Source organism: Aspergillus clavatus, genomic scaffold (assembly GCF_000002715.2).
Source record: "Aspergillus clavatus NRRL 1 1099423829800 genomic scaffold, whole genome shotgun sequence".
Taxonomy (NCBI): domain Eukaryota; kingdom Fungi; phylum Ascomycota; class Eurotiomycetes; order Eurotiales; family Aspergillaceae; genus Aspergillus; species Aspergillus clavatus.
The window spans coordinates 1,890,416-1,903,327 of NW_001517099.1; the positions used below are offsets into that span (position 1 = coordinate 1,890,416).

Genomic DNA, 12,912 nt, shown 5'->3' on the forward strand with positions numbered 1-12,912 from the left:
CTCCCTTCTCAACCTCCTCAAGGCGGAAGCATTGGCTTTCACAAATATCTGTCAAAAATAACCTGAAAGCCAGGGTAAGAGGCGCAGCCTGCAAATCTGAAACGAGATTATTCTTAGACGTTCCCGATTAGATGCGGTACAAACCACAGTAGCCCTTCGAATACTGCGAACCAAGATGCGTAGAATGGGAGGCATGGTCGAGGCGGGCGGTTGGACATGTCCGCTGTCACCAGACCACCCGGGCTTTGCCTCTTATTGTCCTCAACAGTACCTACACAACGGAATTGGGAAGGCTCGCCTCTTGGCGCAGATCTAGTGATCTTCCAGAAGCCCATCGAATGCTTGGTGTTGTTGAAATTGTCCTACCAGACAATCCCTGCCGCGAATCCTCTACCACTCTGGAGGGGGCTTTGCGCAACGACCTGCATACGGTGACACCAACGGGGCTGAATGTCGAGTCAAGGGGTCATAGCGCTCTCAAAGAGTCATGGACCGCTCTGAAACTCGGTGCTTCGATATCGAATGCTTTCAACCTCGAGGTTGAGATCTCTGATGAAACTCATAGCCACCTCACAATGGTGCATGGGCATCTGGTGAAGTAAAATAAGAAACAAAGCCGCATCTTGATCTTGCCATAAGAGACTGATCAGACAATGAGGTTGAAACATACTCTGTTGATGTGTAGGGGAAAGAGGAGGCTGATACGTACTTCTCAAAGGACAGAGGCTCCTTTCCCAATGATTAAGCTTGAACAAAGAACTGATGCAGGGCCGGTTGTGGTTCCTGCGCAAGCCATATGGGGCCAAATCAAAGCCTATCATCGGCCCATCTGACAGCCGCAGATTTAGGATGACCATGCAAGCCTCCACTTGAAGGGAGTTCGCCTAGTTTGACAACTGACAAGAAAGGATCAATTGAGGATGCATGGAGCAAAGTGTGAAGCAAGCGTCTGCCGCGCTTCGTCACAAAAGACATGGATAAATCACGCAGGACTCGAATGTCGCCTCTGAGTGGTGACCGTCACTCCATGAACCGGTCACCGCTTCCTAGTTCTTAATGGTTGACATCTTGACGCACATGACAGCCGCATGCTTAGCTCTTGGGATGCACGTTCCAATAGCTGCAAAGGGTTTGATGTATCAATTTGTTGGTAGCACCACATCACAATCAAAAATCAAGTCAACAATCCATGGAGAAATTCCGTCTGGAAAAGTGCCTAGGAGGTATTGTCATCAGTCGCTCTTTGCAGCTGGCTTTTTGTACGAGGGATTTTTCTCTTCCCTTGACCTACAGAAGTAACTACCTCTACCTAGCATTCGTCCTTGCCACAAACTAGCTAGTTTACACGTGACTGAAATGAGACCGAATATCAGGAACCCCCTGACCGGGGTGACGGCATGTATAACTATAATCTCCTGTTTTTAATAATCATGATAATATCATATTAATACCAATGCGGAACTCCGTAACTCCGTACACCCATATTAGGCGAGAGTGGACCCTGGAGTTGGGGAGGTTAAACTTAACAGGTAGCTTAGATTGTGGATATGGATAAGCAGGAGGTTGGCCTGTATTAATGCGTATTCCGATTTCAGTACTGTACTGGCTAGATCAAAAACTTGTATTTTAGCCTTCTATCTTGCCCTTTTCTTACGCCATCAGTTGGTGCCCGCGCTAATCCGACCCAGTGATCTGCTGGACCTAGTCACCACTGGCTGTATTGTAGGGGTAACTTTAGCCTGCCTGCATCAACACCAATCAGATAGCAGGTGGCGTATTGTAATTGTTGTACTACAAGATCGATGAAATTGAGATTCTAGTAGTTCTACTGCAGTAACTCACACAAGGGCAACATAAGGCAGCCTCATTATGCAAAGAAAGAAGGAAAAGGAAAATGATAAATGCCCCAATCAGCGGGTAAGAGTGTTCATGTCTCTTACTCCCCAGCACCTAGTAGGACTAGGTCCAGAGTAGATAGTACGCCGCCAAGTGAGATTAATGGCCTTAGGCTCATACAACGATACTACAGATCCCCCGCAACAGCTCTGACCAGTTTGGGGATCTTCCGTACATGGAACTGCTTACACCCGAGAACCAAGATGATCATTAGATATTATTTTCCAGAGTATGGTGAGTATCTACAGAGCGGCAACTCCATTTCCACAAAACTCAGTGCCAGTGCCAGTACCAGTACCAGTACCAGATACGAGCAGGAGTTTTAGATTTTACAGAGGATGGACCGGACTCCGAACGATGAACTGAAGCTCCGAACTCCCCCTTCGGAATTTGGGTCGACTTAGTGTTACTGGTTCCGTGGTGAGGATCAAGACCATCGTTCTGGCTGGCCGATGAACAACGACCCTAACGTATATATGACTTAGGTTGCGCAGTCTGGAGGGAGACCAAGGCCCATGTGGAAAAATGCGTGGTTCCATGGAAGAACGATGGATTGATGATATCTCTACCATCACTTCAAGTTTGAACTGGCAAGTAGGTAGGTAGGTATCCAGATTCCCGTCGTGGTATTACAAATGGTGCTCCTACTCCAATGACATGTAGTCTTGGAGGCAGTTCCATTCCATGGCACCTTGTTCCTGACCACTATAAGGACGAGTAGGGAGCTTCCAATTGATACGGAGTCCATATCCCATAATCTGCAAATGTACGGATTACAGATTTGGTCCAGGCTATTCCAGGATGGATAGTACCAGCATGCATGAGAATGCATAGCTAATCTATGTACTATGGGTCCAAACGGTGGGGACTGACTATTTGTTTGACACTGCAGTAAAAGTAAAAGTGCTGATGACATCTGTGACTGTCTATCTCGCGATGGATTGCTTTTTTTTCCCCTCTCCCGGTCTTGGGCCCTGATGGATAGATAGATTGGCTTGCTGTCAATCTTCCTGAAGCTAATGATAAAAAAAAAACAAAAAAAATAAAAGTACGATGGAGTTGATTCCATGCCTGTGATAGACTGGTAGTATACTCCCTGCTTATAGATTGGTTACTAATTCGCAAGCTAGAGCCATAGGATGATCTTCTCAATCGTTGTGAGACTGTGCCTGAACGTTGGAGAGCCGGGTAACTAGTCCACTGACTGACAGGATTATAGGGGAGGGGGGGAAAAGAAGCGTCTGGTCCTTCTTTGACTCTTCTGCCATCCTATCTATTTTCTCTCTCTCTCTCTTCTTTAAAGCTGTTTATTCAACTCTGCTGTCAAAAAAGGATCCACGGAGGGTTCCATCTATCCATAGTATAATCGCATACTGATTCAGTAACAAGGAGATCTAGAAGCACTTTCAATGAACGCATCTGCATCCCGATTTGGCACAAAGGGGGGGCGCAGCGATGGGGTTTTTTTGTATCGTTTAGTCTACCATTTCTTTTTCATTTGTTGGTTTTATTTTTATTTCATGTTTTTTCAACCAATCTTTCTGGTTTTATTTATTTATTTTTTTTTCAAAATTTATTTTAATTTTCATTTCCAATTCTTTACAGTCTCTGGACGACGGGAATTCCACCAGCAGACGTCTAGTCTAGTTCAAGCCTTAAACCAGTCAGCATATCACAGAAAAGAATAGGAAATCGGTCATAATGGGCATATCCATGTCTCCTTTCGTCCCAGCACAGTGGAACAAAGACAACGCCAGAGTATTTTTCCAGCAACACCGCCATTGAGTCAGGGTCTCAGCCCACTGGGTGCCCGTGGAAGAAGTTCCTGACAGATGACTGACTATTCGAGAGTCTCCCTCTTATTCTCTCTCTCTGTCTGTCTGTCTGTCTGTCTATCTATCTATTCTATCTGTATCTGTCTGCAATAATGCGCCTCCAGATGAACCATATTACATCAACTATTAATATTAAATATTCATTATCATATTAAATAAGATCGACGGGGCTCTTGAAGTTCCCCAGCCCATTCATCCAAACACACACACACTTACACACACACACATTCCCCCATACATTGATCGATCAATCAATCAATCATTCAGTTGATGCATCCTCATTTGCCTCTTTAGTCCTCTCTTTGCTCAATATCATTGATAAAACATCCTTCATACCCTCCTTCATCCTCTCTCTTTTTCTGGTTCTCTTCTCTTCCACCTACCCTTTCCCAACTTGCTCCCTCCTTTCCTCTCTTCCGATTGCCATCTTCATATTAGTTCATCATATCGCTGTATTTGCCCCTCTGCGTTTGATACTGCTCTTGTCGGGGTCTCCGTTGCTGTGGAGCAGCAATTCTATCATCGGAACCTCAAATGCTCTATTTGCCCCTCAGGTGTCCTCCTCCTATTCATTGAGAAACCTGACTCTCCATTCACTGTCTCGCTTGTCGCTCCTCTCGGCCCGCGAATCTGTCTTCCGCACTTCTCTCAGTCAAAGGTGCATCTTTATACTTGGACAGGTGTCTCACCTTTTGCACGAAAGTCTAGAAAGGAGAGGGTTCTGGGTTCCCTCTCAAGCGATCTTTCGTTGCGACGTGAGCGCTCTGCAGCCGCCTTCACTGCGTTGTAAGGGCGCAAACTTCCTTACTCTCTTTTATTTCATCAATTGCTCAATCCTTTCTCCAACATGGCCACCGCAGCTGTACCTTCGAGGTTTATTCAGCCTCCTTCACCCCCTCAGTCGACAAATGGAGATCCCGCTTCTGAACCCTGCGGCATGCTCAACCCAATGTATAGCCACCCTCACACTCTTGGAGCTGCTAGCCTGTCATGTAGCGCCGAAGCTGCATACAGTGACTTCAAACCCCAAGCGATCGTAAGTGAATGGACACATTTTTCTAGATTGTGGCAGCTACTAATCATCGAACAGGGTTATGCGACTTCTCCTCCGCCATATTATAACCTCCACCACGATTACTCACGAAGTCTACCGATGCAACACTCGGTAAGTATCTTTGCTCCATCTCAATCTGGTGATATGATCTAGTCGGCTATATGGGTATTAATATCAGAAGCAGATGTTAGCTCCAGGCATTCAGGTCAACACGCCACCCCCTGCTGCAGATGATGGGATTGTCCCGAGCAATCTTGAATCGACTCCTCCTCGGTGGCCGTCTCCATCTACACTGAAGCGCTCTCCAGGAAAGACGAGAGTGGCCAAGACCCCCAGACTTCGACGCAGAGCCAAGAAGGCGAGCAGTCGCGATGCAAAGCCTTCGCTCCCCGGCCCATTGAGTGAACTCACCAAGCACATGACACATGTTCCCGTCAGGGACATGGAGAGCTGGGTACATCGCCCAGTAGAGGCGCGCCATCAGGAGGTGGCTAAGAAGAATGGTAAGGTTGCGAGGCCCATGAACTCCTTCATGCTCTACCGGTCTGCATACGCCGAGCGGACCAAGGAGTGGTTTGCACAGAACAATCACCAGGTCGTCTCAGAGGTGGCAGGCGACAGCTGGAGGATCGAGCCAGCACAGATTCGCGAGATGTACGAGCGTCTTGCGAACATCGAAAAATCGAATCATCTCAAGGCCCACCCGGGCTATAAATTCTCTCCATCGAAGGATAAGAAAAAACGAACCGACGCGGAGAATGAGCAGTTGGCCCTGAATGGCGCCGGACATACGTCCGAATCCAGCCCAGCTTTCCTCCAGGTTCGCGCCATGAGCTCGTCTGAGCTGGACAGCAGTGGATGGGAAAGCCGTGACTCGACACCCTTCGACTTTCCCGAGCACGGACTGCCCACAACGACATACTACAGTTCATCCTGGCACACCAGCCATCCCAGCAAAGACATGCTATCTCCCCCCAAATCGACTGCCTATCTCCAACAACCACTTCATCACGGCCTCATGGGTGCTCATGTAGAGGACGCCCGGTTCAGGAATGTTGGATTGGAGGAATTGCAACTTACTTCATCGACCGCGCTGGCTGGGCTGCCTGGCGCAGCCCACCATGACCTACTCCAGCCTCAAACGACTCTTCCTCCTTCGACGATTGGACACAACGGCCAAGTGGATCCCCAGTTGCTGTCCTTCCAAAGTGACTCCAGCTCGAATCCAGCATACAACCACTCCCATTATGCGGTCTGGCAAGAAATTCCCACAAACAACTGCTATCTCCCTGTTACCTCTCCGCTGGCCATTTCGTTTCCGAATGGAACCACCTACCATCATGGCCTGGGAGACGGTCGTGAGGTGTGGGGTCCCACGAGTCATGAGGCTGGTCTTGACGGATCTGGCGGCGAATTCGAACATTGGCTCAACCCTCACGCATCGGGATATTCAGCATAGAAGAAGAATCGTTTGATTCCCAAGGCAGATTTCCTTTTTGTCATAGTCATCATTTGCGATGAGAAGATGATGGTCACGTCATACTTATGCTGCATGTTATGTGATTTGCGTCTGCCTTTTTTTTTTTCTTTTCTTTCTTTTTTGGGTGGCCTTTTGTATTCAATTCACTTGAAAAGAGAAAATCCAGGGACTGGAGTTGCACAGGCGCAGGATCCATTAGGGTTGGGGCAGGGTATTCTCCTACATTCTTGGGATCTTTCTGCTTATTCTATCTCCTTCTCGACCTTTTGATACCTTCTCTTACTATGTCGGAGCGGTCTGTTTTATGGGCGGTCCTCTGTTTTTACTCTGTTATCGACAGATCTCTGCTTTGTGGTGCGGCTTGTCCTGTATTTTGACCTTGGATTGGGATTTAGACTGAATCGGCGCTGATCATTCCGACTTAAATTCCGTTATGCTTCTTGTGGTAGGGCGAAGATCGTAAGGTGAACGACTCTGGTTGTTCCTAGAATCACGTGCCGTTTTCTGAAGATCAACAAAGCGGATTTGAACGGCAGAATAAATAAACTTATCGGGACGATCAGTTGAGCAGACAAAGGACCGAAGCCCCGTGCTCAGAAATGACCACTCGAGAGCGAAGCTTACCTCTGATAACTAACAAGAATCCTTTGAAAAAAGTTTTGGCATAAACTGTTCTCAAGATCCATCTACTCGATAATCCCTCATCATGTACGGTGAGCTAGGAAACAAACTGGTACGCCGCGTGTGTCCTCCCGCGCGCCGCACCCACTAACCACCAAATCGCAATCGCGCAGGTCCAACACGCCAAACGTACCCAATCGCTCATCCACCTACCGCCGTACCAGACCGAGCTCGTGCGGGCCGTCGCGCGCGAAGTGCGCGACCTCGACCGCGATGTCGCGCGGCTCCTCGAACCCTTCGGCGGCAGCTTCAACCCCTCCGCGGACCCGGCGACCGCGTGCGCCCTCCTGGTCGACCACATCTGCACGCGCCGCAACAAGCGCTGTCTCCTTGCGTACCACCGCGTGCGCACGGAGAAACTCGAGGAGTTGTGCTGGAATGGCGTTGATGTGCTGGAGCAGCAGCTGCCTGCCGAGGAGGGCGGCATGCATGGGCCGATGAGCTCGCAGAGCGGGAACCATAGCTCGCTGAGTCCGGAGGAGGAGGAGTATTTTCGGCAGTATAGTGATATGCTTGCGGCGTATAAGGGACAGTGGACGGATATTGATCTGACGGGGAGTCTGGAGCCGCCGAAAGACTTGTTCATTGATGTTCGGGTGTTGAAGGATGCGGGGGAGATTCAGACGGAGTATGGGTATGTTGATGCTCTTTTTCTGCCCCATTGGGTTTCCCTTTCTCGTGGAGGGGCTTGCGCAGTGCGCTGTGGGATGGCAGCTGATTCTTGTACGCCGACAGGGTTATCAATTTGACCACGAACAGCCAGCTCTACGTTCGCCAGGGCGACGTGGAGCGACTCATCGCGCAGGGTTTCTTGGAGCGATTGAGTTGATACGGACTCGGAATGAGGTTGGGACGATGATGGTTTATGACTTGATGATACCCATTTATATACTAGACATTGAAATCGACACAGCTATTTCTCATGCTGAAGCCAATCACGATGATACTCTGTCGCATCATGCCGAGGCTGTCAGCCTCCTGATCACCCTTCACTGTCGTCCACTCACCAGCAGGACATCAATTTCACTTGCATATTCTCGTAGATGTAATTCGTAGTCGCCGCCGTATCCAACAGGAGGCAGGGCAATGGCTACTGCTAGACTATCTCTCCCCATTACTCAATTCGAATTGGCAGTGGTAATCAATTCCGAAGAGCCCAGTCTTCGCTCCAGAGTCCAGATCCACCGGGACTGCCAGAATGCGGTATGGCGCACCACCCAGCGGAGACGACGATAACCGCCCGGTGATAAGACTTTTTTAGTCAACCCACACGGGTGATAACAAAAGAGTTCCTCTTAGGCTCTTCTCTGTTCTTAGTGATACTTCCATCCCATTATTACTGGGATCTTTGTACTTTTATTATTACGATTCTCTACTCTCACTCTCTTCTATCTCCCATGCATCGGATCTGTGTGCGTTTCTTCTCCGTCAATCTCCTCGTCTTCGAGAGACGCCGATTATTCCTGTGGCCTTGATTCTTGCGTCATCTCCTCTTTCTCGGCCGGCCCGTCGCCGTGCCACACGCCCGTCCCGTCCCCGAGAGCGGAGCTTGCCAGTCCGATTTTCTCCTCTGCGCATTCGTCTCATCTAGCTGATCTCTTGTGACGAAACCTTTGTGGGAAAGACCCTACGGGGGTCACGGTTCACGATGGGTATCATCGGACAGCGGGATCGCAAAGATTCCCGAGCGTCAGGGCTGCTCCCCCGTCGCGCATCCTTTGTGCACAGTCCTGCCTCCAATGCGACGGAGATACCCATTGAGCGCGCCAACCATGGCAGTCCTCCTGAGGGTCTGGAGCCATCGCTATATGGCGGATCGAGCTACAGGACCCCAACGCGATCGTTCTATCACCGATCGTTCAACGCTCCTGCCGGTACGGAAGAAGGAAGAATAACAGTCTTCGAGTCTTGCTCATGTAACTAAACTGATTGCCGTCTAGATCCGGCACACTACTCGTCTGACGGCCTGAGAGAGCAGACAGCCGAGCTAGCATCGTTGGCGCTGTCGCTCCCTCAAGAACGAACCGCTCTCCCGCCGAGCCTGGATCTTTTCAGGTCCTCCCGACAGTCAGATGGCGCGCTATCGCTCTCAATATCGACTGCCTCTGCGATTCCTGGCAAGCTGGCGCCTGATGATTCGGAGCCAATCCACCCTGCCACTGGTTCCTCGGCTCTGACACAGATGATCCGCAGTCCTTCTTCGAGCTCGTCTGAGAACCAGTCTGACCACTGTGGACGTGACCTTGGCCGAAATAATATGGACGATACCGAGTCGGATTTGGAAGACAACCAAGAATTCAACACCGAACGAACATCACTATTGAGTCGGAGGACGCGGTCTAAATCGTTGAGTGGGTATGGAATCGCAAATGATATCGAAAGCCAGGAAGTACAGGGGCATCGCGGCCCGCCTGTCAATGCCTCGGGTAACGCTCGCTTTGTATTAACAAGGGGGTTCTGCACGCTGGCGAACCCCAAATCTTGGGACCGGCGGGCAATATGGCGGCAGGGAGTGGTTTATCCAGTCAGCCTGCTGCCCTCGGTGTTTCTTGGCCTCCTCCTCAACATTCTGGATGCGCTTTCGTACGGAATGATTCTCTTCCCATTGGGAGAGCCTATCTTCTCCGAACTCGGGTCGGATGGAATCTCCATGTTCTACGTCAGCACAGTCATTGCGCAGCTGGTCTTCTCGTGCGGAGGATCTATCTTTCGTGGCGGTATTGGAAGTGAAATGATCGAGGTCGTCCCGTTCTTTCACCAGATGGCCATGACGATTCTGGCTCGAGTTGGCGAAGATAATCCAAAGTCGGTCCTCGCCACCACTATCCTTGCTTACTCCACCAGTTCGGTGCTTACAGGGCTGGTGTTCTTCCTCATGGGGACATGCAGGCTTGGCTCGCTCATTGGATTCTTTCCACGGCATATCCTAATTGGTTGCATTGGTGGTGTAGGATTCTTCTTGCTACAGACTGGAGTGGAAGTATCTGCTCGGTTGTCGGGGTCTCTTGAATATAATATACCTACCATGCAGAAGCTTTTTCAGCTGGATACCGTGCTTCTTTGGACCATACCACTCTTCCTCGCGGTTGCTTTTCTCGTCCTAAAGCGCTTTGTGCGGTCTAATTTCCTGGTCGGTGCTTATTTCATCGCTGTGGCTGTGGTCTTCTATGTCGTCAAGTTCAGTGCTAGAGTACCGATGGATACCTTGCGTCGGAGTGGATGGGTGTTTGACGCTCCATCGTCCTCAAATCCGTGGTACCACTTCTATACACTCTACGGTAGGTGTCTCCGAACTAGGAGTCAAGAGTTATACCTATTTAGCTGACGCCTCGCAGATTTCTCGGCCGTTAACTGGTCTGCCTTTGCCGATACGGTCCCAGCAATGTTCGCATTGACCTTCTTCGGCGTTCTTCACGTGCCAATCAATGTTCCAGCTCTGGGTATCTCCACAGGGGAAGACAACCTGAACGTTGACCGTGAGCTCATCGCTCATGGTGTCACCAACGCGCTGTCAGGCTTCACAGGAAGCATTCAGGTATGGACATGGCTCTCTTCATCAGCAGCAGGAGTGGCCATCTACTAACGAATTCCCAGAATTATCTTGTTTATACTAATAGCTTGCTTTTCATCGCAAGCGGAGGCAACTCCCGCTTGGCGGGTATTATGCTTGCCTTTGCTACGATGGGTATACTTGTTGTAGGCCCTGTGATAGTGGGGTATATTCCTGTCATGGTCGTGGGCGCCTTGATCTTCATGTTGGGAATTGAACTCATGGAGGAAGCACTTGTTGACACGTGGGGGAAGTTGCATAGACTTGAGTACTTGACGGTAAGTCGCAGCTTTTATCCCTAGATGACGCAAGCTGATCAGACAAGGTCGTCATTATCGTTGCCACTATGGGTGCTTGGGATTTTGTGGTCGGTATCTTCGTTGGGATTTTACTGGCCTGCGTGAGTTTCGTGGTTCAGACATCTCGGAAATCCGCGATTCGGGCCACCTTCTCGGGCAAGATCACAGGCTCCACGGTCAGACGGCCTCCCATCCAGCAGCGCTTCTTGAATGAAGCTGGACAGCAGACGCTCATTATCAAGCTTGCTGGGTATCTGTTCTTCGGGACGATTGTGAACGTGGAGAGCACGATGCGGGGGCTTATTGAGGAAGAAGCCTTCAACCGGCGGCCTATCAGATTCCTCATCCTGGACTTCTCTCGAGTCTACGGGCTAGACTTCTCTGCAGCAGAAGCATTCACACGCATCAACCGGATTCTTCGAAGACGCCATGTGCAGATGACTATCTCGGGACTCGACGTTGAAAGCGATGTGGGGAGGGGCCTCCAGAATGTCGGGCTCTTTGGGAGCGAGACTGGCGTTCAGATCTTTGAGGACCTTAACTCTGCTCTTGAATTCTGTGAGAACGATTATCTAAAGGTATTCTACAGCCATCGCGAGGCGCTAAATAGCGCGGGGAGCGGATCCTCACAGTATCTCGAAGTGCCTGCGTCACAGCATCAGCTGCAGTCGGCGGACGGCATCGTCGGCTCGCCTCGTCGGTTATATCTGCAGCAAGCAGCTACGACGACTCTCCAGGAGGACGAAACAGCAGCTGCCACTTCTGCCACATGGTCCGCGATGCGACAACCCCTCCCTCTTCTCCTGCAGACATTTCAGGGGCTGAGCTCGCAGAACGAGGATTTCTGGTTCCGAGCGTGCTCGTACTTCATTCGCAACTGCTACGCTGCGGGGACTGTCTTGTTCCAGAAGGGCGACATGCCTCAGGCGTTCTATCTGCTTGAGTCAGGCATGCTGCGGGCGGAGTACGAGCTGCCGCAGGGCCGGTATTTTGAGCTCATCGTGGCCGGACGGCCGTGCGGCGAGCTTCCCTTCTTCAGCGAGACGCCTCGCACCGCGACGGTCAAGGCCGAGCAGGATTGCGTGACATGGTGCTTGAACCTGGAGAAATGGCATGAGCTGAAGGCGCAAGAGCCGGATATTGCGCAGGAGCTGTTGACGGTGAGCTTGAAGTTGACGACCGAGAGGATGGACAGCATCACGTCGTAAGTACTGTTACTTTTTTTTTTTTGTTCCCTTGTTGGATATTTTACTGATCTGGGTCTTTTAGGTATGTCTTGACGATGGCGGCGTAAATGTGGTGATCTGGGCTTTTGTAGTGTACTGTAACTGCACTCTACCTTTGAATTTTTATTTTTCTTTCCATTATTGGCGTTGCATATCATGCATTGGGTGGTTACTTGAGAGCATTTCTGGGGCTAGTTGCATTAGAATCATTCAAACCAGATCCATCTGTCTTGTCTCCTGATGCTATGTCCATGTAGTAAGCCTAGTATCTCGCAGGGTCGGCCGAAGAGCTGCGTAGTGCATGCCATGTGCAGTCAATTCAACCTACCTGGACAAGATGGCAGGAATGAGGGTTTCATCATCTCGTGCATGCACCATGCCATGCCAGCGCGAATCTGATGCCATTTCATCTGTTGCTACTGCTGCTGCTGCTGTTGCTGCGGGGAGTCAAGATTGGGGGGGGGGGGGGGGGGGGAAAGCTGATGCAAGATGATGCCATGCATCGCGAGATGCACATGATCCAGCCACCCCAAGTACCTTGACAACTGTCAACTCCGTCTGTTCCTCCACTCTCTCAGTCTCGAGACTACGTTGTCTTTCACATCGAGGTATATTTAGGGGGGAGGGGGGAATGGAAATAGGAATGGAAATACTCCGTACTGCAAGCCGACAACTACGTCCAGACTTTTTTTTCTCAAGGCAGATAACTAACTACCTAAATAGAATGAAAGTACTCCGGAGTAGATACCTAGGTACAGACAGAGTCGAGGCAAGATTAACAACGGATCATCAGATGTGCGGGATCGACGGTGGCATGATTGGCCAGTCAACTACGGAGTACTCCGTACTTCGACAGGAAATTGGGGACCAGCTGCCACGGCCAGCGGTGCC

General features: G+C 50.2%; 4 protein-coding genes across 4 annotated transcripts in view, besides 5 other annotated features; 3 read left to right on the top strand and 1 right to left on the bottom strand.

Moving 5' to 3' along the window:
- ACLA_051400 (uncharacterized protein) overlaps positions 1 to 195 on the bottom strand; it is a gene marked incomplete at both ends in the record, with an annotated part of 511 nt that extends 316 nt beyond the window's left edge. The window contains 2 exons of the mRNA XM_001272093.1: positions 63 to 96; positions 145 to 195. Coding sequence (XP_001272094.1) covers positions 63 to 96; positions 145 to 195 — 85 coding nt within the window. The remainder of the gene's footprint in view (positions 1 to 62; positions 97 to 144) is intronic.
- A 3,564-nt stretch (positions 196 to 3,759) lies between these two features.
- Positions 3,760 to 3,818: a microsatellite.
- A 113-nt stretch (positions 3,819 to 3,931) lies between these two features.
- Positions 3,932 to 3,958: a microsatellite.
- A 620-nt stretch (positions 3,959 to 4,578) lies between these two features.
- On the top strand, positions 4,579 to 6,244 carry ACLA_051410 (HMG-box domain-containing protein; the record flags this gene model as incomplete). Its single annotated transcript, XM_001272094.1, has 3 exons — positions 4,579 to 4,767; positions 4,822 to 4,896; positions 4,970 to 6,244. The coding sequence occupies 3 exons, from the start codon at positions 4,579 to 4,581 to the stop codon at positions 6,242 to 6,244; spliced, it is 1,539 nt and encodes a 512-aa protein (XP_001272095.1).
- Positions 6,245 to 6,360: 116 nt separating this feature from the next.
- Positions 6,361 to 6,387: a microsatellite.
- A 584-nt stretch (positions 6,388 to 6,971) lies between these two features.
- ACLA_051420 (DNA replication protein PSF1) lies at positions 6,972 to 7,775 on the top strand (the record flags this gene model as incomplete). Its single annotated transcript, XM_001272095.1, has 3 exons — positions 6,972 to 6,998; positions 7,060 to 7,580; positions 7,682 to 7,775. The coding sequence occupies 3 exons, from the start codon at positions 6,972 to 6,974 to the stop codon at positions 7,773 to 7,775; spliced, it is 642 nt and encodes a 213-aa protein (XP_001272096.1).
- An 819-nt stretch (positions 7,776 to 8,594) lies between these two features.
- On the top strand, positions 8,595 to 12,003 carry ACLA_051430 (sulfate transporter family protein; the record flags this gene model as incomplete). The annotated part of the gene is made up of 5 exons (XM_001272096.1): positions 8,595 to 8,820; positions 8,887 to 10,224; positions 10,282 to 10,481; positions 10,541 to 10,774; positions 10,822 to 12,003. The coding sequence occupies 5 exons, from the start codon at positions 8,595 to 8,597 to the stop codon at positions 12,001 to 12,003; spliced, it is 3,180 nt and encodes a 1,059-aa protein (XP_001272097.1).
- A 428-nt stretch (positions 12,004 to 12,431) lies between these two features.
- Positions 12,432 to 12,462: a microsatellite.
- Positions 12,463 to 12,476: 14 nt separating this feature from the next.
- Positions 12,477 to 12,496: a microsatellite.
- The last annotated feature ends 416 nt before the right edge of the window (positions 12,497 to 12,912 follow it).